This window comes from Ostrea edulis, chromosome 3 (assembly GCF_947568905.1).
Source record: "Ostrea edulis chromosome 3, xbOstEdul1.1, whole genome shotgun sequence".
In the NCBI taxonomy this organism is placed as follows: Eukaryota; Metazoa; Mollusca; class Bivalvia; order Ostreida; family Ostreidae; genus Ostrea; species Ostrea edulis.
Window position 1 is genome coordinate 37,284,496 of NC_079166.1, and position 26,115 is coordinate 37,310,610.

At 36.5% G+C, this 26,115-nt stretch overlaps 1 protein-coding gene and 1 long non-coding RNA gene across 7 annotated transcripts in view; one reads left to right on the forward strand and one right to left on the reverse strand.

Moving 5' to 3' along the window:
* LOC125673105 (dynein axonemal heavy chain 1-like) overlaps positions 1–25,903 on the reverse strand; it is a 59,419-nt gene extending 33,516 nt beyond the window's left edge. Inside the window, exons 1-41 of one of the 6 annotated variants that reach the window (XM_056160604.1) lie at positions 25,804–25,903; positions 25,313–25,491; positions 24,902–24,974; positions 24,090–24,175; positions 23,888–23,976; positions 23,349–23,632; positions 22,897–23,058; positions 22,546–22,798; positions 22,064–22,221; positions 21,682–21,896; positions 20,456–20,623; positions 20,044–20,174; positions 19,390–19,540; positions 18,838–19,031; positions 18,355–18,583; positions 17,762–17,881; positions 16,247–16,329; positions 15,873–16,014; positions 15,473–15,628; positions 13,556–13,754; positions 13,196–13,308; positions 12,466–12,984; positions 11,971–12,198; positions 11,497–11,676; positions 11,000–11,301; positions 10,226–10,339; positions 9,535–9,625; positions 9,145–9,242; positions 8,716–8,821; positions 6,889–7,002; positions 6,599–6,748; positions 6,125–6,211; positions 5,914–6,020; positions 5,693–5,707; positions 5,384–5,463; positions 4,465–4,556; positions 4,213–4,367; positions 3,915–4,092; positions 3,345–3,539; positions 3,036–3,155; positions 2,491–2,508 (exon numbers count right to left, since the gene is read on the reverse strand). In XM_056160604.1, the coding sequence (XP_056016579.1) occupies positions 2,491–2,508; positions 3,036–3,155; positions 3,345–3,539; positions 3,915–4,092; positions 4,213–4,367; positions 4,465–4,556; positions 5,384–5,463; positions 5,693–5,707; positions 5,914–6,020; positions 6,125–6,211; positions 6,599–6,748; positions 6,889–7,002; positions 8,716–8,821; positions 9,145–9,242; positions 9,535–9,625; positions 10,226–10,339; positions 11,000–11,301; positions 11,497–11,676; positions 11,971–12,198; positions 12,466–12,984; positions 13,196–13,308; positions 13,556–13,754; positions 15,473–15,628; positions 15,873–16,014; positions 16,247–16,329; positions 17,762–17,881; positions 18,355–18,583; positions 18,838–19,031; positions 19,390–19,540; positions 20,044–20,174; positions 20,456–20,623; positions 21,682–21,896; positions 22,064–22,221; positions 22,546–22,798; positions 22,897–23,058; positions 23,349–23,632; positions 23,888–23,976; positions 24,090–24,175; positions 24,902–24,974; positions 25,313–25,477 (6,120 nt within the window). In that variant the 5' untranslated portion in view covers positions 25,478–25,491; positions 25,804–25,903. Of the gene's footprint in view, positions 1–2,490; positions 2,509–3,035; positions 3,156–3,344; positions 3,540–3,914; positions 4,093–4,212; positions 4,368–4,464; positions 4,557–5,383; positions 5,464–5,692; positions 5,708–5,913; positions 6,021–6,124; positions 6,212–6,598; positions 6,749–6,888; positions 7,003–7,297; positions 7,404–8,715; positions 8,822–9,144; positions 9,243–9,534; positions 9,626–10,225; positions 10,340–10,999; positions 11,302–11,496; positions 11,677–11,970; positions 12,199–12,465; positions 12,985–13,195; positions 13,309–13,555; positions 13,755–15,472; positions 15,629–15,872; positions 16,015–16,246; positions 16,330–17,761; positions 17,882–18,354; positions 18,584–18,837; positions 19,032–19,389; positions 19,541–20,043; positions 20,175–20,455; positions 20,624–21,681; positions 21,897–22,063; positions 22,222–22,545; positions 22,799–22,896; positions 23,059–23,348; positions 23,633–23,887; positions 23,977–24,089; positions 24,176–24,901; positions 24,975–25,312; positions 25,492–25,803 lie in introns of all 6 variants that reach the window. The other 5 variants (XM_056160605.1, XM_056160607.1, XM_056160608.1 and 2 more) reach the window with 5 other exon arrangements.
* On the forward strand, positions 7,339–9,142 carry LOC130053410 (uncharacterized). The gene is made up of 2 exons (XR_008801990.1): positions 7,339–7,424; positions 9,102–9,142. It is a non-coding gene; the product is annotated as an uncharacterized LOC130053410 (long non-coding RNA).
* Positions 25,904–26,115: the final 212 nt, after the last annotated feature.

Genomic DNA, 26,115 nt, shown 5'->3' on the forward strand with positions numbered 1-26,115 from the left:
CAATCATTTAACGAAAAAAAGGCATCTATACTAAACAGTAAGAGTCAAGATCTTTCAATATATACACATTACATGAATATTTTGAATAAGTATCCTCTTTACTGTAAGTCACAATTACTAAGGCTGCCTTCAATTAATTTTATGTTTAACGTTAGTTCTAACTAAACTACAAAATCAATGGGGGAGGGGGGATATAAAGAAACCAAAATTTCAACAAATCATTTATCAATTAAAATCATCTATTTTAGTGAAATTCAAAACAATTCACATGCATATAATATTGAGCCTTTGTCATTTAGATAATTCAAAGTTCCCTAGAATGAATTTCAACTGTGACTCCATGTGATATGAATAGCCTTGCTAAAAGTAAAAACTTCATTGTAATTGATAATTAATTTAGATATAAAGATTTGTTTTTTTTTTTTTTTTTTTTTAACAAACAGTGATTTCACCGAAACCTATGCATGAAGGTGACATTAAACACATAATTTATTTAGGGCAGCCTACCTCATGAATAAATCAACATTAAATGCCTGAATAATTAATCATCAACTAATTAATTTGAAATTAAAAAAAAGATGAATGAATGAATTATATGAAAAAAGAAATCTGAAATAGAACAAGTAAACAAATTTCATGCAGCTTCCAAACTGTAACTATAAACAGTCTATAAACCATCTACACAGTCTTACTACGTCTTCATCCTCATCGCCCAAATGTACAACCTAAGTGAGACCAAAATATACTGGTAAAATCCCAAGTAAAACTCGGTACTATTTGTATCAATTAAGTACAAGAAATGAATGATTATCACACCCCGGGTCTGATCTCAATTGCAATAACTGCATATGACATACTGATAGGTTGTTGTCAGTTTTACCATTGCTGAAATCTTATTTGCTCTAATTTCATTTTTTTTAAAATTTCATTTCCTACATTATTATGCATAAATACTACCATGTACCATTCACTATTCAAGTTTCTTTTTCAGTCTACATTAGCCAAGAATGGAGAGAGTGACCTCGACCCCATAAGTTCCCAAAAGGTGAAGGTCACAATTCTTGTATCCAACAATTACAAAATCCCAAAATCTATAAACAGGGAACTGAAAATTAAGATACAAATCACAGTGTCTTTTTTTGACATGTTTAGGTGATCCTAGCAAGCTAAATTATATGGTGATAAAGGTGCACTGATAATTCTGTTGTGATTACATGTATATATATTGGTACACTAGGCTGGCTGTATAATTACAGAATTAATTATCCTTCAGAATAAGACACTTGATTCTGTGGATTGAAAATTCATCACATGCTGAGAAATGCTTTCATTTGTTCTAATAATTCTCACCAGAGGGTAAAGGACATTCAGGAGGAGGACAATTCTTCCGGATAACAAAATAACAATTGCCTTCTCTTTGTTTGGAGATGCCACAGGTTGTTAGGTCTAAGTATATAGGGTTAGAGCCGGAGGGCTAAAGCACCCTGGAGATCTAACCAAACCTAGACCTGACAACTTTTGATGTCTACTGACTTAAAAAAAAGGCAAACAAAGCTCTGCAAGGCGGGGCATATCCCCTCGCAACGAGTGTCTACAAGTCTTTTCAATGAAGTTTTGCTGTGACCTTGACCTTTGGATCCCAATAATAGGGTTTTTTCTCTCTTGATAACAAAGCTAACTGCGAAGTATCAGATAAATCGAGCAAAAAATGTGGCCTGTAGAGTGTCTACAAGCTAACACACACTTGCAGACACACTCACCCACACACAAACAGTCCCATTACTATATACCCCCCCCCCCCTCGCAATGAATTGTGAGGGGATACTAATTGTGCAATATTACATCCATATAGCTACATATATAAAATACGCTGGCTACAGTGCTTTGTACATCTACACAGGTTACATAAAATGGTAAGACAATGATGTCAGAAGCTGTATTGATATGCGATAACATGCAGACATTATTTCTGACTGTTGGGCAGGACTGCAATAACCCCAAACATTTTGATTAACTAGTACATAACTTTCTGACTTTTTCAAAAGATGAACAGATTTGCATGGGCATTTAAACTCTAAAACTCCAGGGCATCTGATCTGTAGATCCAAATATTGATGTGGGTAATTGTTTCCATGAGGGTCTTCCTGTCTCTTTTAGATTTACAAGATGATTTAATTTTTGCAAAACACCGGGGAGTACTTTGAAAGCTCTAATACAACTGATCTATTCTTGGTCCCGAGATGAATCTTTCCCCATGTTAAATAATATGTAAATTTTCAGTTGTCTACATTTTCATTTAGAGCATGAAACTGGCATGGTATGACTGGCTATACATATGCCACTTTATGACTTGTCACATGACCCGCTAGCTGATAGACCGTGACCTAGATATTGTCACGGTTGAGATACCTTGTGTTTCATTGCATGCTGCTGTGAGAGAGACAAGAGATATACATATATATGCGTGTACAGGTCACATGCATCGCTTACCCATTTTCTTTTTTCAGGCTGTTTTACGTAAATTTAAAGTACGATGAATTGATTATAAATCCACAGAGCTGGAACCTTCCATGTGTAGCTCACATTCAAATAAACCAATTTACATTTTACACATATGCTATTATGCGGTTTACTTTTACATGCCAAAACACATTTTTTCCCTTTACATGCCAATACACATTTTACTTCAGATTCATACACATTTTCACCTTTATATACTAATAAATATTAGTATGATTTTAAAGAAAATCCACATGGAAGATCCTTTAAAGCTACAATGTAAGTGATTCAGGAAAACAAAAATATATAATTAATACATTCATAAATTAATGCATTCATAAACGAAGAAAAACCACTCAATATTAATAATGATTTTTATAATGCACTACCCATTAAGTGTTAGAATATGAACCAAATCAAGTGATACTTAATCAAAGGCAGGGTTATAATGATCACACAAGAAACAAGGTAAGGTTAGAATGGAGGAGCACACTCGGGGGGTCAACACACAGGGGCTGAAATAGACCAGTCCTTACCTCCTGAGGTACAAACGGTTTGAAGAAACAGTCCAGGAGTTTGAGGAGACTGAAAACGAGGTTACAATCCACTGTCGGGACAATCTCCTTCACTTCCTTACGAACAAATTTGATGGCAGGCTAAAAATAGAATCAGCCACTTCTCACAGCACAGACTCATGCATATTATCTCAAATGTAAGACTATGAATATACATATAGAAATGAAATTTTATGTTATGTGAACACAGTTTGACAATTTTTGCCCATTATTTAAAATTAGGTGAAATATTGCTATACTGATGGAACTTAAGTTGGACGGAAAACCCACCTCCATGAATTTCTCAAATAGACCCTCCAGCTTCTCTTTGTGAGGGTAAATGGCATCTGGGAGCTTTCTGATCCAGCACTCAACAAATGGTGGCAGGCCGATGTAGCTAGGCTCAAGATATACCATACCACAACGACTGACAGTGGCAGGGGAGGCTACTGCTAAATCCTGGACCTCAAACATCATTGTCATGTGCTGCAAAAGAGGTAACAATATCTACCAACTGCTAGGAAATGAAGTCAAATTTTCGATTTAAAGCATGCAGTTTTTCAATATACATGTATAATGTCTGATTTTTCAAGATTTCAATTAAAACATTGCTTGCACTCTACAAATTTTTAAAATATAATTCTCAAACTTGTGCAAGGAAAATTAAATGGTACAGATTGTTCCCTTGGTCCAAATTTTAGTCTGTTTGATAATGTCCCCTCTACTCAATCACCACGTTTTTCCTACCTCAGTCAGTTTGATAATAACCCCTCTTCTTTACCTACCTCAGTCAGTTTGATAATAACCCCTCTTCTTTACCTACCTCAGTCAGTTTGATAATAACCCCTCTTCTTTACCTACCTCAGTCAGTTTGATGATTTCTCCACTACTCAGACACAGCTTCTTGTTGTCGTCCAACACAGTGTTCATGTTCTCAATCCAGACCGCATCCACGGGGCCGTCAAATACATACCAACGCTTCTTTGGATCTGTGGCTCCGGATCCAATACGGATCAGTGTAGACAGGATGCCGTCAGTCCTTAAAAGGTTATAGAACAATCTTTAAAAAGTTTCAAAGATAACAGCAAGATCTAATATGAAATGTTTTATAAATTTTGAAATAAAAAAAAACAGCTTAAGAAATCAGTAAAAGTCTAACCATTCATGAGTGAGCAGATCGAACTCTCCGTAGAGCTGACCCATGGTGATGGATTTAGGATTCAGGACATAGGTCAAGGTCGTTTCAAATTCTGTCCCCGCTGGTGACATCTCCCCTTTCAGTGAGGTCTGAGCATTCTTCAGAACATCATAGCACTGAAAAACAGTAACATCAAATAAAAAATAAAATGCTGGCCCAAGATGACCAATACGTGTACTTTTTGCAGATAAACCACTATTCTATTTTACTGACCTTGGTTTTGCCAGATCCAGTTGGGCCGACCAACATAAGACCGTGTCTGACAACAGTCGTCTCAAACAACTGGATACACTTGTTGATAAAACCTATTGAAGGAATTAAAAATGATTAATAAACATTGTACATGAATAGAACTAAAACAAGATGTGTTTGTGAAACACTGATGTCCTCAGATCAGGTCAAAGGTCAATGTTAATGTCACAAGGTCAAATATTTTAGTGTCAATGGAAAGGTCTTGCCACAAGAAATACACTTACTAAATATGAAAGCTCTACCTCTTATGGTATAAGATATGACCAAGGCTAAAGTTTTTTGCCACAGACAGATAGACAGGCCAAAACTTCTACAGACATTAAATATCTATACAATGTGACTAAAAGCACTACCTTCATATTCAATTGGTATTTTGAATCTTAATTCATCTGTTTTACTGACTGCATTTGCAAATTGCAGGTGTATATATCTCATGACTTTGTAAACTCAAAAATAATTTCCCCATATTGTTTTAGTAAATTTGTTATAAAAGCTTCATTAAGAATCCCTTAAGATTATGGAAAATATGGATACTTTGAGAACTGTCAAAGATAGCAATTAAATGGATACCATTTAAATTTACCAAGATCCAAAGCCATTAATTCAGTATAGACCTTAACTTTAAAAATATGTCTTTCTTGAAAAATTTCATGACACCCAGTCAAAGACAAAAATTTTGAAGCACAATAAATTCACAATGCCGGGTCATTAGAAAAGAAATATATGAGCAACCAATTCATGACCTAACAAGTTTCAGGATATGAATCCACAATAGCCTTGACAATGACAACAAAACCAAGAGGATCAATTGTACAAATGTAATTCATATGTATATGATAATGTACTGTATCAAACCTTTTGTCCCCACCCCCTTCATTACCTTCCACGTCTTTCAGACCTCCTTTGACACACATTTTCCGAAGTGAAGTGTCCAAAGCTCCATAGTCGATAGCCTCCTCCCTAAAAATAAGTTCAAGGTCATAAAATTAGTCACAAACCAACAATTCTTCTGATATATATCTCTATGATTATCTACACATAAAAAGCACTTGTTCAAAAGTGGTTCTACAACACCTCAAAATTCATAAATCAATGGCTCGTAAACAAAAAACCAAGAATGCACACCAGAAATAAACAACTAATCTGATGTCTACAGCGACATCGAGAGTTAATACATGTACAGACTTACTCCTCACTGTCGACACTGAAGCAACGTGAAAAGAAATTAAAGAATTACCCAGAATTCAATATCCTACAGGGTGGCACAGACTTTGTGCTTTATCTAGTTTTAGTGAATATCAAGCATGGGCAAATAGATCGACAAATATAAATTTCAAATGAGTGTGAAAAGTCATAATGTTGCTGAAATTTAAGATTTTAAAGGCCATATCATACAACAGTTATACATACTTGATGTTGGGGAACAAATCTGATACAATGCCACTGAATAACTTGAGATCCTCCACTAAGAACTTGGGAACATTGACATCTCTGATGGCTCTCAGTACAATCAGTTCCTATCGTAACAAAAAAACCCAGAATTCATCATACAACTACTGTATTTTTCAGGCAGACTGTAAGAAACTTTATCGTATTTATCTGATGATCAAAGTTTTCCTACCTCGTTCATGTCTGGGTACTGCCTCTTGAGGTTACCGGCAGCTGAGATGACAGACTTCACAGCTCTCATACCAAAGTCATAATGATCCTACACACAACACAAAATTTAACACATTAACAGGGGTACAAAGGACTGTCAGTCCCATATTAAATACCTCCACAGTGTTCATTGGTATACTATGCATTCAACACAATATGGACAATGGTCTAATACTGCAGCACTGGATGTGACTATGTATTACCAGGACTGAGCTTTTTGAGGACAGTCCTGAATGATTTTTGTGGATGATAAGGTGTTGTGATAGTTTGAATGAGTTTAATACCTGGAAAATGAATTATTCTGAGGACAGCATGAATTATCTAGACAATGAATTGTATGGAGGACAGCATGAATGACCTAGAAAATTATTTAGTCAAAGGACAGCATGAATTATCTAGATAATAAATTGTTCGGAGGACAGTCTGCATGTATTACCTGAGAGCTGAGCTGTTCTGATGACAACTTGAAGGTGGTGACAATTTTCTTGGCCAGCACACGAGCATCGGAGAAACCGAATGAGAACAAACTGATCTCAGCAATAAGAGCATAGTCCGGTACCATCATAGCTACAGGTCGGAACAGGGCCTAGGGAGAGAATTAAGACAGTGTCACTATAAATCAGTAAGCTTCAGGAGTATAAAGACAACAGCACAGTTAAAACTGTCTAATATGACATCATTGTCTAATCCATTTAATTGAATATTTTGAACAGATTATGTGCTTACCTTGAGATTGTCTGGAAGCTCAGTCCTGCCAGCATAACCTGGGTTCATGGTGATGAAGACAGCACACGAAGGTTTGAGAACAAGCTCTACACCCTCAAACACAAACCTATCCACCTACAGAAGCACAGTTATAATCAGAGCAGGGAACAAAATAGCACAAAATCAGACAAAATTCACTACCTAAAATACGTCTATCATTATTTCAAAGGCAGGCAGTACCTATAAAATGATAATTCGAACAAATAATCACATGCATTGTATTAGATATCATCTTGCCATTAATTATCTACAACCAAACTTTTAACTTCAGTAATCTCATTTACTTTTATCAATTACTCTGAGGTTAATTATTTCTGCATGCGTATTTATAGCTTCCTTCAATCTTTGTTAGGACTTGTGCCCGGGTTACCTTGGCATCCATAGCCTTCTGAATGGTGATAATTTGCATGGCTACTACAGACAGCACCTCTATGTTTATTCGGTTGAACTCATCAAAGCATGCCCATGCACCAGAACTTTGGGAAAGAGATAAGGAGGTGAGTGACAAGTTCCCTGGCACATGGAAGTCACATGACCTCAGCAGCCTGTACCAGGGATCTTCTCAAAGGCAGACAGGACAACTAAAGCACAGTAGGAAATTCAAAGGATGCTTCCTCAAAATCGGAGCAATTTAATTTGTGTGTTGTTTTATGTTCCATTTGAGAATTTTTCACTCAGATAGGGACATCATCTGCTTTAAGTTTTAACCTAACCTTCGATGACCCCTTCAAGCCAAAATCTGAACCGACGAGAGGCATTGATATAAGTTATAGAACTTGTTTGTTAATCGTCATAAAATAAATAAAGTTTAAACTTAACCTATGCATGGTGCTTTAGGCCATAACAGAGAGAGTTTTCTTTATTGTGCCAATGCCTACTGTGACACAAGATCTTTGTTTTTAAGGTCATATCCAAAATACACTTGACTTTGAACCTTTAATGCCGGGCTTTTTACCTACCAAAAATTTGTGACAATGACACAATACTGTTACTGTATGAATACATGTTCATTGTCTTATCATTAATTTATGATCAGCACCATAGAGATTATGATTGTGACTTGGGCCAACTAGTTCCTGGCCAATAAATGCACTAAATTTCGAATTCACTAATGTAAGTATATATACAGTATACTGCAGATTCCTTATTTTACGACAGAACTCAATATCGTGAAATGACTCGTAGACATCAAATCGTGAGAACATGAATTCACGAGGGGACTCAACTTCCACGTATTTCAGCAAAATAAAAAAAATTGCAAGTAGTTTTATTTCACACGTGGTGCTTTCCGCTAAATTACTTGCTAATAAATTCCTCGCGTATATTCAGGAATCTACAGTATATCAATTAGCCCTCTAAGGAAGCATCTTTTGTACAGTGAAAATAAAACTAGTGACATTTAAAGTTTACATAGCTAGACCACATGCTACTATGTGAAAAGTACTACAGGAGGCTGAAAGAAAAAAAAAAAGTTCTAGTTACTAGATCTGGAAGAAGATACATAGGTAATACAGCATTACTAGTTGGCTACATCTACAAGAAATCCACATCCCTAGATAGAGGTTATATTAGAATCAAACCCTGAACCACCCTCACAGCCAGACCAACACGACAGTCCTGTTATCACTGCCATTACGAGATAGACTGACAAGGCTGTTCACAGCAATGCAGGGTTTGTTGGCTGTTAAGAGAGGATACACGATGGAGGACAAGCAGGTCTACAACCTATAGCTAGAACTAGGTAGATAGATAATTCTAGGGGAGACCACTCCGTAGAGGAGGAATTACCCTCTGTTGTTGAGCCTTCTGGATGGTTGTGATCTGTTGGGCAACCACAGACAACACCTCAATGTCGATGCGGTTAAACTCGTCAAAGCAAGCCCAGGCTCCCGCACTGAAATCAGCTTAACATTGTTAGACTTACAACACAAAATATGCAGTACTGAATATGTCTGTACGGGGGGTGACGTGGAACTTATAATGTGGCTCCAAATCAGCTTTTGTGACACTAACATCATGATGTGATCTACTGTATGCACAATATTGATAGGAATTAATGATAACTGTGACTGTGTGAGAAGTGAACTATCCAATACATAAAGTTACAACATATACATGTATCATTCAACCCATCCCGATGTAAATCTAATGACTTTTCCATTCATCATTTTCAGTAAAATCTTCCAACTGTTTGCAGTGATTTGATTCATGATGTACCTGGCTAAACCTTTGAAGAATTTTCCCATGGCCATGAAGTCCAGCTGATCTGAGCAGTTAAACACCACACACTGAATAGCCATTGCTTTGGCCAAATCCTACAGAGTAAAAAACTGTATTCAGTCAAATGTAACGGTAATCAAGTTTCTATCGGCTGATATTTTTCTTTATCTATTTCATCTTTGTAAACACAATTTCTTATAAATTTAAAGAAAAAAAATTTGAAGTTTAGTCTACTTGGATTTTTTTGGGCTCTTGATTCAGTTAATTTAGTTCAAGATTTACCTCATTAGTTGATATGTTACAATAAGACAATTAACCTTGACCTGTTTTGTATGATTAGAGAATTGACCTTGACCTTTTCTTATGATATGACCTGCTATTGCTTACCTTTGTGGTCTCTGTTTTCCCTGTGCCTGCTGGCCCAGCAGGGGCACCTCCAAACTTCAAGTGAAGTGCACCAGTCAAGGTTAGGTAGCATCTGCAAAGTCAGAACATAAGAGTGAAACTAAGAAATGTACGCCCTTGATATCTTGCTCATTCCAATCTTTTTAAATACATGGTTGCTTGCATGAAAATCATTTTATTAATGCAATGAATATAGTATGTTGAGAGATATGAAGACTAATAATCTGGATGCTTCGATCAGCTTCAAGGTGATATTTTTGTACACCATTTATCATATTTGTTTGGTACACATTAATTGTTATTTCTCTAATAGATATGATTCAATCATCTGATGGCCTATTCTATACAGCCAATTCTGCTTGGAACAAAAGTGTGCAGATTAACAAGGTTCAATTAATTAACGAGGTTCAACTAATTAATGAGGTTTAAATAATTCACGAGGTTCAACTGTCTAATAAGGTTCAACTGATTAATGAGGTTCAACTGATTATAGAGGTTCAACTGATTAATGAGGTTCTACTGGTTAATGAGGTTCTACTGGTTAACGAGGTTCTACTGGTTAATGAGGTTCTACTAATTAACGAGGTTCTACTGGTTAATGAGGTTCTACTGATCAACGAGATTTTACTGATTAACGAGATTTTACTGATTAACGAGGTTCTACTGCACGCACCTGTCAGTCAGTGGGGTGATGACGAGACGTAGTGTGTTCCCGAGGTACTCATATCCGTAACTAAACTCAGCATTTACTGCTCGGATAAACAGGTTCTCCTCCTTCCAATAGTATCTACAATAGCAATTCTAGTTTATTGTCTTACACTTCACTGCACAACAACTGTGTCATAATCAACATAACCTTCAGACTCTGAGACTTAAACAATGTTCATTAAGTAAAATGATTGTCTTACAGCTCACTGCACAACAACTGTGTCATAATCAACATAACCTTCAGACTCTGAGACTTAAACAATGTTCATTAAGTAAAATGATTGTCTTACAGCTCACTGCACAACAACTGTGTCATAATCAACATAACCTTCAGACTCTGAGACTTAAACAATGTTCATTAAGTAAAATGATTGTCTTACAGCTCACTGCACAACAACTGTGTCATAATCAACATAACCTTCAGACTCTGAGACTTAAACAATGTTCATTAAGTAAAATGACAAACAGTGAAACATTTTCTAATAAAGAAATTCTCTTATCACTTTAATGACTACACATATTATGTATTTACTCTAAACTGGAAATTTCAATGTGGTGGTAACTTAGATGAAGTTTAGTTGCTTTTTGAATTGAATTTCTTGCTCAAAAATATTAGCATTGCATATGTAACACCCATCATATCAGTTGATGTCATTGACAATGCAGGAAAATTTCCATGTTTACAGAAGGCATGAATAAATCTCTCAGTATAGCAGAAGCAGCAGCCCTTGTTCCTTACCTCAGCTGACTGATCCATTCAAAGTCGTTAGCATTAGAAACATTCTCCTCTACCATCTTGGCCACCACATCACGGGCATGCACCTCAATGACAATGAGGGCAGACAGGGTCATTCTCTCTATCTTCTTTAAGTCCAGTCTGACGAGATTACGTAAATCATCCAGCTGACTCAGAAGTACCTCGTAGCCTTCCTTTAAACGGTTGTTTTCCAGGGCTTCTGTCACCTCTGAGGTCCAATATGTCTGGCACCCGGCAATTACGACCTGACCAGGCCATTTCAGTACCCACTCAGTTCTTTTAACCTGAAAAACAATTTTTAAGCACTCTTTACTTTTATTAAAACTCAATTATCCTATTCCCAATTATAGTCTACGGGCTTGGTATAAACTCACATTCTGGCCCCGTTTAATCTATGTGAGAACCCCCCCACCCCCCTTAAATCCTAAGTCGTTAATGGTGTGACTTTTCATTATCCAGTGAATGATTCTCATTTTTACCTCTTTATAGTCTTTCAGGGAGTCCCTGATGATAATCCTCAAACTCTCTTTCATGCACCTCTCGATTTCCAACATCCAGTCCTCCACATTCCCTGTAGGGTACAGGGTCTCCATAAAGGCCACGTCCTCTCCCTCCGCGGAGTACATCCTGGTGATTTTAAGATCTTCCTCAAACTTCAACTACAACCACAAAACAACACAAGATTTAGACTAAGCAGTCAAAGGATTCATAAAATCAGTAAAAGTGATTAGTCTTCATATTAACGAGACAATAAATGATTGTCTTTGACAGTGAAAACTATGCAATTACTCCAAAACAGCTTAAGAAAACAATAGATAAATGAATGAACATGCGACATAAAAATCTTCACAAGAGATTTAAAATTTAAAAGTCTCAGATAAGGAACTTTCAGATGAAAACACCAAAAATGACTAAAAAATTTAAACTACACTAAAACCAAATCATAAAATTACCATAGCAACATTTTCGAAGCACTTCCTGAGATGTGGTTGTACGGCAGTGGGATCCTTGGTCTGAGAGAGAATCTGGAGCAGTTCATCGTCTGACAGGAAGTAAAACCGTGGGAAAGCATTTCTCTTGGTCTCCAGGTACTCAGACAGCCCTTTCTGTACCTGTTCCAGGAGCTTGTTACACTCACGCAGGTTATCCAGCAGTCTGTTGTCAGGGCACAGGGAAATCACCTAAACGAGCGAATCATAAAAATACAGGAACGATTTCAAAGAGCGCAGGAGTGATTCAAGAAATGTTTGATTGTCTTGACAACAGATCATCATCTAATCAATGTTTAAGAGAACTCAATATGCAATACCTTTACTCCATTCAATATAACTACAATACATATAATCCATACAAACCAGGATTTTTAGAATGGGGTCTAATTCACTTCTGATAACACAAATACTAGACAGTTTTTATCGGTAACTGTCCACACAAGTTTAACCCTATACCTGAGGATTATCCTTGGCAGTCTTCATCATTTTCCTCCAGATCCTCTCCATGGTCTGGTATCTCTTGCTCTCCACTGGCAGTTGTCTGTTGATGTCTTCCGATGAGAAGATCGGCTCCAGGTACAGCCATGACCTTTGACATATGATCCATTCATCCAGCACGTCTTGTGTTGTCTTCAACTTGTTCTCCCAGCTGCTGATGCGGTCCTCGAATGGCTTCTTGTACGGTGAGAAGGACATGGACTGGGTCATCACGATGTGATCGTCCAGCAGCTGCGAGGTGTCCTCAGACGTTCTGATCATGTATGTCCCGGTGTCTTTGTACGGCTTGATCTCCAGTTTAATGTTCTCCCATTCTTTTTCCATCTTGTCCAGGGCTTGTTCTATGGAGTATTCTTTGCCAGCCACTTCTGCTACTTTGGTGATGGTAGACATGTGGTCGTTTAGCTTCATCTCCAGACACTTACTGAAGGTCAAGTTAGCCTTCGGCCTCACAGGGAAACCAATGTCATTGGACAGCTATTGTTAGAAAAAACACAACACCTTTATAAATTCTTAGAACTGTAACACTAATATTACAAACTTTCATTACAACATAAACTGAAATAATGCTCACATTAATAGCATTGGCTGACCTTGCACAAGTGTAATTAGCTGGACTGGAGTAATAAACCTGGCTAGCTGGATTTGAACAATAACTAAAAATCTGATTGGGACAGTCTTATCTCACCTGATCCCAATGCCTGCTCCTCATTCCAGGGTTCCTCAGACCCTGTATAAGTGGGATGTATGGTTTGAAATCCTCAATCAGACCCTTAATCTCTGTGGCAACCAGCTGGACATCTACAACACAACCACATATTGATATCAAATATTTAGAATGACTGATATCAAATCCCTAACCTTACCAGTTTACTGCAATGTTTTCTTTCAGTGACATGACTGTGATACCACATGATGGTGAATCATTTCTGACTCCAATATTGTTCCTGCTAAATAACTATCGAGTCATGGTTAAAGTTTAACAAATTCACATCTTTGGTAAAGTACAATTCTCTGAAAAAATCAGCAAACTGTAAACTGCACTCACTTGGCATTTCCTGGAAGAATCGGACGGATTTGTGCATCGTTTTGAAGGCTTCACTGACATTTTTCTCCACCTCTTCTGCATTGATTGCGTTCAGCGGATCATTCATCCAGCTCTCATGCCATCGTAACCAATCCGAAACTGTGATCCACAAGTTTCGGAATGGCTCAAATTCCTTCACAAGTCTGGACAGTTTTTCATACTATAATGACAAATGCGGGGCTGCAACTATCACATCTAGAAAACATGGTGCATTCTGCTAGGCTGACAGCCAATCAAAATACATGCTAAAAATGTCATGCAACACTGCAGCATGCATCACACTACAAGGCACTGACTCATGTCTAGGGTAAATTCTCACAAGATAAAGTTGGCAGCTTTTGAAAATACATATCAGGTTTAACATTACTCTGATTTAAAAAAAATGCGTCATTGACTTCACTAAGGAAATAAGCTGTTTGAATTTTGATGAAGATAAGTACAACATTTATGTAATATCCCAAAATCCATCAGATATCAGTTGATATCTTGTGAGTATTTGTTTTCAATGACCAACCACATGAAAAATAAAACATTTCGAAGGGTATGCTTCATTTAAAAGAAATTTTACCCCATGGACTGATTTATTTTTCAGGTGCTCAGTCGATGTTTTGCTACAACAACAATTTACTTATATTTGTAAACATGGATGAAGCTAATTTTGGTTAAATACTGTATAGCGGGTTTTTCTGTGGGTCTAAAATTTGGCAATTTGCTGGCTCAAAGATATGTTAACAATTTTATTGGAATAAAGTTTGGCGGACTAGGAATTTTATCTCTTGCAAATACTGAAGTCACATCGAGTACATATATGACGAGTGAAATTTTGTCGGAAAGTTATTTAATTGCTAAAATAAGCCAAATCTATCACCCTGCAGAAAAAAACCCGCTATGCTGTATAATAGAAGTAAAACTAAGTTTCATTAAACTAAATGATCATTACACAGTTGCCAACTTTTCATAACTCTAAGTGGGGGTAGATTTAGCTAATAAAAGTGGGTGATATTGAATTTTATAAAAGAATTCACATGCATGTATAAGGAAACTGCACTGAACTTATTGTGTATGTGTGTGTGTAGAGGGGTGGGGGGTGGTTGAGGGAGATCTTGTGGAGATAACCAGATTTGAAAAACAAAATGGGGTGTTGCTCTTCTATTGGGGTGAGTTGGTAACTATGCTATTATAAAATTACGACATATAGTGCTCAATATGTAAAATACATTACACAACAATCAAACAATCATAAACTAAGTTTTCACGTAAGTAGATACAGACTACAATGCAAAAATAACGTTAAATAGTGATTAAATCTGATGTTGGTATATTGCAGCTATATATAGGTCCTGCTACAATCTGAAATTCAAGCTAAATTAAAGCTCATATAAAACACAAAACTAAGTCCTAAGACATTTATTCAACAACTAAGGGAGATAACAAACTTTAAAATCAAAGGAACATTGTAGGGTGTAGTATCTTATACATCGTCAATTTCACAACACCCATCAGATGTACCTTTAAATTCGAAACCAACTGACCATAATGGCAAACACTTAGATGAAAAATTTTGTATCAGTAGTACTTCTGATAATCATATTTTTTCTATAACATTGAGTCGTACGTATTATAAAAAAGATTATCGTTGTGGTCAAATAATATGTCTATTGATTAACATTTCAATGACTACAAAGCAATGTGCAATTAAAAACAAGGTCTAACTGAAGCGACAATTATCTACATCTGCCATAACAGCTGAGAAAACCAGGCACCCTTGGAAAGGAATCCGAGTTCAAAATGAAATCGAGCTGCAACACCTGAAAAACAAGACTCAGCCTGGGTTAAGACGTGTCACTGTGCTCCGAAGTCACATAGACGAGTACTTACATTGGTGACCGGCATACCAAACAGTCTCTCTCGGTTGTTGTAAGTGCTGGCCAGACCCTGAGCCTCCTTTAACTGCTTATTTACCCTCCTGACCTCGTTAGCAATTTCATGGGCCTTGCTGATATCTGTGTAGGCAGCCATACCTGCCACCACCATCTACAACAGTTAATGTCACAGTTCACAACTACTTCTCTACTTCTGAAAAACTATGTCTTTATTTAGATAGAATCCCACTGATATTGCACTTACATAATATCATAAGCGGAAAAAAATATTGTTAAGAATTACATTTTTGCATGTTAGTAATTTCACAAAACTACAAAAAAAAAAATCAAAAAAAAATAAATTGCCAAATCAACAGTAGTATGTTTTCCACAACAATATACTTATGCCCCCTAACCTGTAGAGTGTCCAGTCGGTCATTGAAGTTAGCCTGGTCAGAAGACTGTAATTTACGGAATCTCTCCTCATCCTGGTCAAGTTGATCATAAGTTTGTTCCATCTGACGCTCAATCTTGTGGGGCCAGCCAATAGCTGTCCATCTGTAAACAGGCAATATCACAATCCAAATTAATACTGGTTCAGCTTTATTAGGCAAAAGAAATGTGGGGGTCACGCTTGTTTCATCACCAAAGACCAGCTAGCTATACTGGTAGAAAAAAGTGAAAGAGCAAAACAGAGGGGAAGGAGGAGGGGAAAAAAAAGCAAAAATGAAACCATGGTATAATTAAACATGGTAGACCATTCAAATTTTAAATTATCTCAATGTCTTACTTGGCATTAAAGTCATCTGTAGACAAATTGTAGTAGAACTCTTCAATCAGTTCATAGTCATCCATAGCTTTGTCAATTTTTTCCTGTTCAAAGATGATAACATTAAGCTCATTAATTCTTCTCAAACACTTATCAAATATGTACAAACATCCAACATTTCAGAGTCCACAATCCTGCACAGTCTATTTCATGTAGGAGTATAATTTTTCAGCTGTTTTTGTGGAAGACCTGTATATACAGACAGCTTTAAATCCTATTCGATCAGGATAAATTGAGCTACCAAGATGAATGACATTTTTTTTTTAAACACATAATCAAGTGCTCATTAACATATATTTTCTCAAATTGCAAAATTTGGTGCCCTGAAGATAAGGGCTGTTCCAGAAATGATCAAATGGGGGGGTCGGGCGGCAAATGATATTTTTTTGTGTGGGTGGTCGTATTTTTTCATATTTTAATTGGTCCGTGGTGGGATTGTTAATAAAATATTTATTATGGGTAGTGGGTAGTTTCTATTGTTTTATTTTGTGCTACGTGGGTGTTGAGTTTTCAGAATATTTTTATTGTCGCTCTTGTCGTGTTGGTTACAAAACGTCGGAGGGAAAATTGAAAACGTGCTTTCGAAATGCTGCTTTCGAAATCGAAAGTAACATAGAACTATTCGAGTTGTCGCTCTTTGCAGCGCATAACTTTCCATTACGGCACTCTTCAAATTAGAGGCGCGTTTAATAGGGTCCCTTTGGACGTGATGGCGGCTAACTCCGTTCTGTAGATTATTACAGTTTACAGTGCATCGATTTTGGGAATATTTTGAAACCAATAGGTATTCCGTTTTCTAATAAAAATAGGCAAACCTTAGTTGATTTATACGAGGGTACCGATGCGTTATATTTATCAGTCGGTGTGATGGTGATATAGAGGCCTCCGGGCGCGGGCTCCATTAGAAGACGAACGATTCGTGGAAAAACATATCCATACCCATTTCATGATAATAGCATCGTTTGGACTCCCAAATCTTTCCAACATTCCCGCCATAGATGCCTTTGATTGTTGATGTGACATCGTTTCTTCAGAACTACTGTGATACAATGTCGCACAGGCATTACCGCGTCATTGACTAGAATGTTTGTCCCGAAAACCTAGCGAGATTTGTACCGTTTTCATTTTTAAAAATATTTTTGTGGTGGGTCTGGTTAGTTGTTTTTTTTCTTTATTAAATGGGTCATTGTAAAATGAGTTTATTAATTTCATGGGTCATGGGGTAATTTTTTATTTTTTTTTATGGGTGCTTGGTATATACAAAAGGTGCCTCCCGACCCCCCCATGTATTTATTTCTGGAATAGCCCTAACTGATTACGTAGTATTTACTTAAGATTTAGACTTTTATTTTTGCTACTTATATATAACATTGTAAATACACATATAACAGTGATGTAACTTGGCGTAGTGTTCCCAGAGACTCGGGATATTCCCTTCAATCACTCAATCTAAATATAATCCTGATGTAACATTACCTGGTGTTCCTGTAGCCTTTCGGGGATTCCCTTCATCCATTCTCTCATGTCGGACAATTCCTCCACACAGTTTGGTTTGTTGTACAGCTTACGGTTTATCTCCTTAAATTCTTCACAAGCCTGTCACAGAATAAGGAAACATCTACACTGATTATCTTGTTTCCACTCCTACTCAGTAAAATGACAACATGTTTTCTGCAAGCTTCTGAGATATCTCGCTAAACTTTCATAACAGCATCTGTATATTCTATTTCACATTTTGCAAAGTGCTATAGACATATTTTTGCACTTTGATGCTGTAAATGCTTATCATGAAGTGGAAGAAGTCAAGTTAATTGTTCTTCTAGTAGTTCAATACATTTATATTCCAAAACTGTAAACCATGTACAACAATGCACAAAGACCCTAAATCACATCATCAGTCTGTATTCAGAGAGTCCAATAATAAAAATTGTCAATGGAAAAAAATCTTACATTATCAGCTTGTGTACAGTTACCCAAGCACAAATATAACCAATGCAATTAAAGCTCATAACATAAGTCTGTGTATTATAAGCTAACAATACAAAACAGCCAATGAAAACAAAGCTTACATCATCAGCCTGTGTTCGGAGTTTCCTGGCCAGTAGTTCCAACATGGCGTTACTGAGATTCTTCCTCTTTTTGGACAGGGTCTGTTTGACAGACTCAGTGTTGACCCAGAATGGCCCGATGACAATGTTACTTGGGATGGTTGCCTCAATGATGTCCTTTTCCTTGAGGTGCATCTCCACTTCCTGTTTAACCTCCACAGCTGTTGTTCCTTCCTTCTTCTCGTAGTCACTGAATAAAAAAAAATAACATTATATTTAAAGAATAAATTGGAAGAGCATTGTAGGATCCTTATCATCATATCAGAATGTATTTTGATTCAATCTCTAATCTGTTACAGAGACATCATGGCTAACCTTATTCAAATCTAAACTTTGTTTTTCTGTCTAAACATTTGCATCTAAAATTTAACATTTAAAATTCATGAAATACAAAATTGTTTTATTAAAGCATGATCTTCGAATACATTAAATAAAATTTCCTACGCAATGTATTTGTTGATGTCTAGGTTCATCAGTTCCAAATGTGTCTCATACTCCCGTGCGTAGGCTTTCATCGGGATCAACGCCTGGTTAATGGCGTCGATGATCTGTTTGCGGAGTTTCTCCACTGGAGGCTCATGGGCTCCCACCGACTCTAGAAGGGGTGTGCCAGACCAGAAGATATCCTCCAATATGTACTGTAATGGGACACATTCAACAATAATTCAATTGTACTTTCTATATAAATTCTTTACCAAGCATACATTTATATCTCTTTATGCCTTTATTTAGTGCAGACATGAGTTCTCAATGCAAGATAGATACTGTAAAATCATTAATTCTGGGTTAATCACTCCTCAAATTATGAAATTATGTTCTCTAAAACATGATTATTTTCTCTAAAACCGCCCCCCTCCCCCCAACCTGATTCTACATAGGCATAATGTATCATTGACAGTACTAAATCATGATGACGCCAAGTACTCCAAAATGTTATCAAATTGCTTAAGATGCTGAATCAAGTGCATAAGCAATAGATCATCAAAATGGCCTTACCTTCTCCAGCTGTGGTACGTTCTGTGTGGAGCCGATGGCCTTGTCGAACAGTCCCACCAGCATGGTCTCAAAGCTGTTCACGTTGGTACTGTAGTGGGCACCCTGGTTGTCCAGCATTAGGTCAACCAGAAACAGGGCATTTCTCTTGGGCCTGCAAGACAGTAATGTGGTTTTAAAGACCCTGGACACAAGTTCATAGAAACTGACAACAATCTGATTACCACATATTCATTTGCAATCAAAAGAAAATCAATTTCTGTTTCATTCTATGCCATTTTTGTATTTAGGTTTATTTAGTAAAGGCCTTGACATAATTATAGGTTTTATCTAGCAAAGGCCTTGACATAATTATAGGTGTTATCTAGTAAAGGACTTGACATACTTAAGGGTTTTATTTAGTAAAGGTCTTGTCAGACTTAAGGGTATTATTTAGTAAAGGCCTTGACAGACTTATAGGTGTTACTTAGTAAAGGACTTGACATACTTATGGGCATTATTTAGTAGGGGCCTTGATATACTTACAGGTGTTATTCAGTAAAGGCCTTGACATAATTATAAGTGTTATTAAGTAAAGGTCTTGACATACTTATTGGCATTATTTAGTAAAGGCCTTAACAGACTTATGGGCATCATTTAGTAGGAGCATTGACATACTTATAGGTGCTGTTGATAAGGTCTTTCCCCCAAGTGAAGTCCTCTGGCAGCTTCAGAGTAGAATGGCTCGCATCTAACACCATCTGAGTGAAGTGGACCAGTGAATCCTGGATCAGGTATCGCATGGAATCCTAGGGAAACACAATATGTACCCATGAGCCTTCACTTACTAGTTATGAAGACTTGTGTATCAGTCTAACTTTTACTACCAATCAGTTAAAATCACACATTTTATCCACCCTAAAAGAATTAGATGATTTTAAATTGTACATGTCAAAGAGCATGCTATATTAAAAAAGTTTTAAAATACATAATTGTACTCTTCAGACCAAGCTGGTAGAATATACAAGTCACACACCAATAAATAATCAATATACGGTAATCAATATGGCACAAGAGTTCTAATCCTCACCTGCATGATGAATTTCACCATTTCCATGAGCTTCTTCAGTTTGGAAATTTCATACACCTGGAAGTTCTTTTCATGGATGTTGAACCAGCCCTTTCCGACATCTCGGAGTGAGGTTCTGATGGCATTCCTCAGGGTGCTAATCCAACTGTCCTTCAGGAACAAGGAAACCTACAGCAAAAAAACGCATATCTATAAGTATCCTATTCTGAAAATCTGGTGTATCCTAACATAGCCTTTGGATGCTGCCAATAATTTGATTACATGTATTCTGTGTTTCAGCAATAATAGTGATAATCAAGATCTAATTGGGATAGAAGCTAGCTTCCTTTATCTGAGAAAGTATAGATTTGCTTTGAAAAAAAACCCAACCCAATGAATTACCCACACACATGTATATTGACACCTTATATTGACACTAAATGATAATTACAGAGCACTATTTACTGAGATAAGTTTAATACAGCAGAATTAGATGTTGTAGTACACTCTACTGATCAGTACCTATACTAGTATATCTATTTGACATATTTGATTTCTTCCCAAGTAAACTGGTACAAACAAACAAACTGGTACAAAGGTGGTCTGAGGTGAACTAATACTTGTAAAGTGAGCCAATACACCTATCTGTGAAGGTGGTCTGAGGCAAACTTATATACATACTTGAAAGGGGAACCTATAAACAGATTTGTAAGGTAACCTGAGTTGAACTAATACACAGATTTGTGAGGTGAACCAATACATGTATCCTGTGACTGGTTAAAAGCCTGGCGGACTGACTGAAATTTGTTTTAGTCAGTCCAATGGGACTGGTTAATTTTCTAAAGCATAATTTTGAAAAATATATTTATGAAATTTTATACACACATTTTGCATGCTTCGATCTGTAGATATCAGACAAATCTGATTCGTAAATATAAATCCCACATTTAAGTATTACAATATTGTATGAGGCATATTGAGTTAAATTTTATTTAAATAACATTAACGAAATATGTTTAATTATTTCTGGAAGCTCTGTTGGACTGGTGAATTTTTCTGCGGACTGGTTGAAATTATACCCCATCAGTCCAATTGGACTGGTGACATTAAAAATTAGCTTCAAGCCCTGGTATCTGTGTGGTAGCGTGAAGTGAACTGATACACATACTTGCGGACTGAGGTGAATTAATACATGAACCTTTGAGATGAATGATACATGTACCTATGAGGTAAATTAATACACATACCTGTGAGGTGGCCTGCGACTGAGTCTGTTCGAACTCCTCGAGCCTCATGGGTTTGGTGGTTGGGATGTGGAACAGAGACATGATAACCACCTTGTTGCACTCAGTTCTCACCATCCCAATGGCCGAAATACTCTCCTCCCGGGTCAACAGCGAGTTAAATGTGAAGTCGTCATACTGGCTGTCAAAAGGGTACTCAGTAATGTCCACATTACACCCTGGAAACAAACGACTTAACATTAACCACACTGGTGGTCTCATACTTAAATGTCTGCAACTGTCAATCAGTCACTTTAGGACATATTGGGAAAAGTGTCTGGTATATATTTGCAGTCATTACAATACATAACTTAAATAATGATATAAAACTCTGTTTAATTTCTACCTTTTTCAGGGACCTCAATTTCTTTATCCTCAGGTTGTGTAACAAAACCAAAAGTGAAAGGATCACACTCTACGGTCTTGTCAAAAATGATCCTGTTCATCGATCGGCAGAAGTCAATGTTAATCTCCTTCTCCAACACCTGCACATAATCATCCAGTCTGAAAATAAAAATTAATGGAATGCTGACTGAGTACAACAAACTAAAGTCTACAGATACAATGGAGTAAATTTAATTTCCCTCACATGTTCCCTATAAATAAAATCAATCAGTTTCACGTGAACATTAAGGCAATGATTGTTGTCACATAATATATATACTAGGTACATTAAAATTGCATCACAATCACTGACACATCAATTTAAAACTATATGTAGAAGAAAAATTTGCAGAAAAAAAAGAAATTTTGGATGAAGAAAATGCACGAAGAAATTCGGGGGGGGGGGGGGGGGGGACAGATGAAGGATTTTCTTTGGAATGTTACCGCTTATCTCTCTTGAGTCCCCTGACATCTCTGGAGGCCTCAATCATCCTCTTTAGTGAAGCTTGATCCAGCTCTCCCACACCCTCCATTGGCATGCAGTCCACGTACAGATTGTACCGAATCAAGGCCTCTGTTTCCTTCCTTAACTTGAACGCATCTACCACTCTCTTGGTAAATACTCTTGGATCCTCTCCCTTAAACATCAGTCTCACTCTGGGAATCCAGTACTGGCCTGGAAGCTCTATCCGTGAACCTTCATTTGTAAACATTTCATTTTATGACCAGTGAAACATGTAAAAATTAGGACTTTATTAGTATCTTCTTAACTAAAATTCTGAAACACCTCCTCACCATCAGCCTGCACGCCTCCATTGATGACTGGATTTCCTGACCCGTCCACCACGCGGCCGTGATTGTTGACCTTTTGGACGAGGTAGCACTTGTCATTAGCACTGTAGTCCAGCACTCCCACCTCGAACCAGTCATACACAATCTTAGGATCTGTTGGGTCCACTTTAAAATAACTACATATTACCACCAGTTCATCTTTTGCAATGGGTTAGTTACCTCTGTTCAATGCTTAAATACATTTTTAACAATATATCCATATCATATATTGACATATAGCCTGTACAATGTTATTGATCGGATTTTCTGATCTAAACTTAATACATACTAATAAAATACCCAATACTAAAACAGCAACACCAACCAAACTACTGCACTTGAGTTCTCAGATGCATATTTAAGAAAAATTCACTGACAAGGAACACTGTTTAGAAGTTTTCTGTTTTTGTACTTACACTCTTTGTCTGAGTCCTTAGTGGGCAATAAGGCTAACCCTGGAACTGGCTTCCTGTGTCCATTAACCTGCCCCATCTGGATCCACTCTGTGGATGTGCGGATGTCATGTTCTTCATTATCAAACAAATGGAGAGGTAGGTATGGAGGAAAGGGGGCGGGGTCATTAGGATCTACATTTAACTTGACAGGAAACTGGCTCTCTTTGGGCATTAGCTGGTCTGTTTTGATTCCCTCAGACTTCAGTAGGGACTTCTGGTCTAGTGTTTCATACAATCGTCTCCTCCTGAAAATTGAAATTTTTCAAAGTACAATAATGCATATACAGAGAGAGAGAGAGAGAGAGAGAGAGAGAGAGAGAGAGAGAGAGAGAGAGGAGAGACCTTGATTACACAAATCTGTATTACACAAATACAAAAATCCATATCCCTATCCCTCTATTGCACATCATCTTGAAACTTCTTTTTCTAAGATTCCTTTCTTATTCCTAAAATTTAATACGATATATTATTTCTAATTTACCAGAATGTTTTAGCCTTACCTCTCAGTTTCAATTTTCCTGGGACAATCCCCTGGCCTTGTGTAGAATGGGAGCTGCACTTTGGGTTCTGATGCTTCAATGGGGAAATCCTAAAGGTGCATTAAAGAGAACAGAATTATCAGACTGCACAAAAACAAACTACACGTAGTTACCAAATGTGGATTTAAAATATATAAGCTGTGATGATTTCTACCCCACTTACTGATATAGCTGTGATTTCTGTGCTGGGGCCATACACATGACCTTTTAAGGTATCTAATATGGGTGTTTTCTCTTCAAAAGTAGTAACTGTGAAAGAAAAGTACAAGCTATTGTGAGTCTCTTTGACATTAAAAGAAAAAAATATTAGAGTAATTGTAAATAATCACATTTGATCACAAGCGAAAGAATAATTTGCAGAATAGGAATACAAGTTTGTGTTGTTGCTCTAAGTTTTTTGGTCAAGTTGTAGAGTCAATGCTTTTATCAAGAAATGAAATACATTGAAATGTTCAGCATAGGTTTATTACGCAAAACACTAACAAAAATAAATGAATGATGCTTATTAAAGAAATAATTTCAGGTTTAAAAATACATGAAGATATGAACTGCGAGGCTTCATGCCGGCATACTTCATGGTGAGTGATATGTCTATTAAAATGAAATTTATTTCTTATATAATTTACACTCTTCTTCAATTTAAATGTGGAAATTTCTAGCTGTTAATATATACGATGTGGAAATTCTATATTTAATATAAACTGTGACTACATTTACCAAGATTCATATCCACATTATTCACAACTGCAACACATTCATGGGGATATATGGCTACCATTACAATTGTAGAGATACCAAAGGGAAAAAGATTGGAAATGAAAATATTTCAAAATATGTACTGCAAAGAATTATATAGACTGACTCAAATGTTGGATAAAAAATATGCTCTTTGCTATCAATCTTCGTTTAAGTTTTGAAAATTAATGGCTGTGATCGTAATTATTTCACCATCCAATCTTATTAAATGTGACAAACCTTTTGGTGTGTGTTTTTCTTTGGCAATATTCCATAGCGTGTCTTGATCTGCCAAAGGCCCCTCTAATGCATCCTGGAACATCGCCAACATTGGATAATTTGTTAATGTACATTGCACAAGGTATACTCAATAGGTATATTCATAAAATACACACGTGCACAAAATACAAACTTGTCTATATAAAGATATATTTGAATACAATATCAATTTATTTATTGATTCACCAAGCATGTTGGCAAATACAATCATGTTACACAATATGAAATATATATAATGATAATAAACTAAATACTAACAGTTCATATACATATATTTAAACATGTGTATGTATATTTGATATGTACATGTGATGTCAACCTATATATACATATACAATTTAGTATTGCATATAACATTAACAAAGAACTTACTGTGACATTTGCTTCTACCCCAATAATATCCGAGTAGAAACCTCTCTGTTTGATTTCTGGGTACTTCTGGCCATCGGCTGTAGTTTTACCCGCAGTTTCTGTGCGAGTTCTGTTGGCAGAAAAAGGTTTCCCACCATGGGAACTTCTGCTCATTCTTGACGCCATATTTCACTACCCTTCTAAAAAAAATATACAAGTTGTTGTCAAACAGAACTGTCAAACTCCAATTGTATCGTGGATATGATTGAACAAAATTTCATAGCACACAGGATATGCAAACCCACAATTCTATGCTACTACATTTATAGTTGAATACAAAACAGATGTATACAACCCTTTTGAAAGACATTTTATAACTGAAAAGTACAACCAGACAGACGGGCACCGACCGGGACCGTGCACATCATTAAAATTCCCGATGTAAGATATCAATTTGTGCTTCTCGAATACTATAACGTCATTAAAAATAATTTCAAATGATATATACCTACCTTTAATTTATGAATTCATTCGAAGACTTTAAAATCACACAAACTACCGATAGATTCGTTCGAAGTTTACATTCAATATGGCGGCGTTTCCTTAGCAATTGACAGACTAGTCTAAGCGAGAACAATAAACATGGTTTATAATCTATTCGCAAATCTTGCCAACAAATAAACATTCATAATCTTTCCCCAAACTTTTTATTTGAAATCAAGGTGAAAAATGCAACAGTGGCTGAATAATTGTGTTTTACAGCAAACTATACGAGTAAATTGTGTTTAAATAATAACTTTATCGCTTAGTTTTAAACTGAAGAG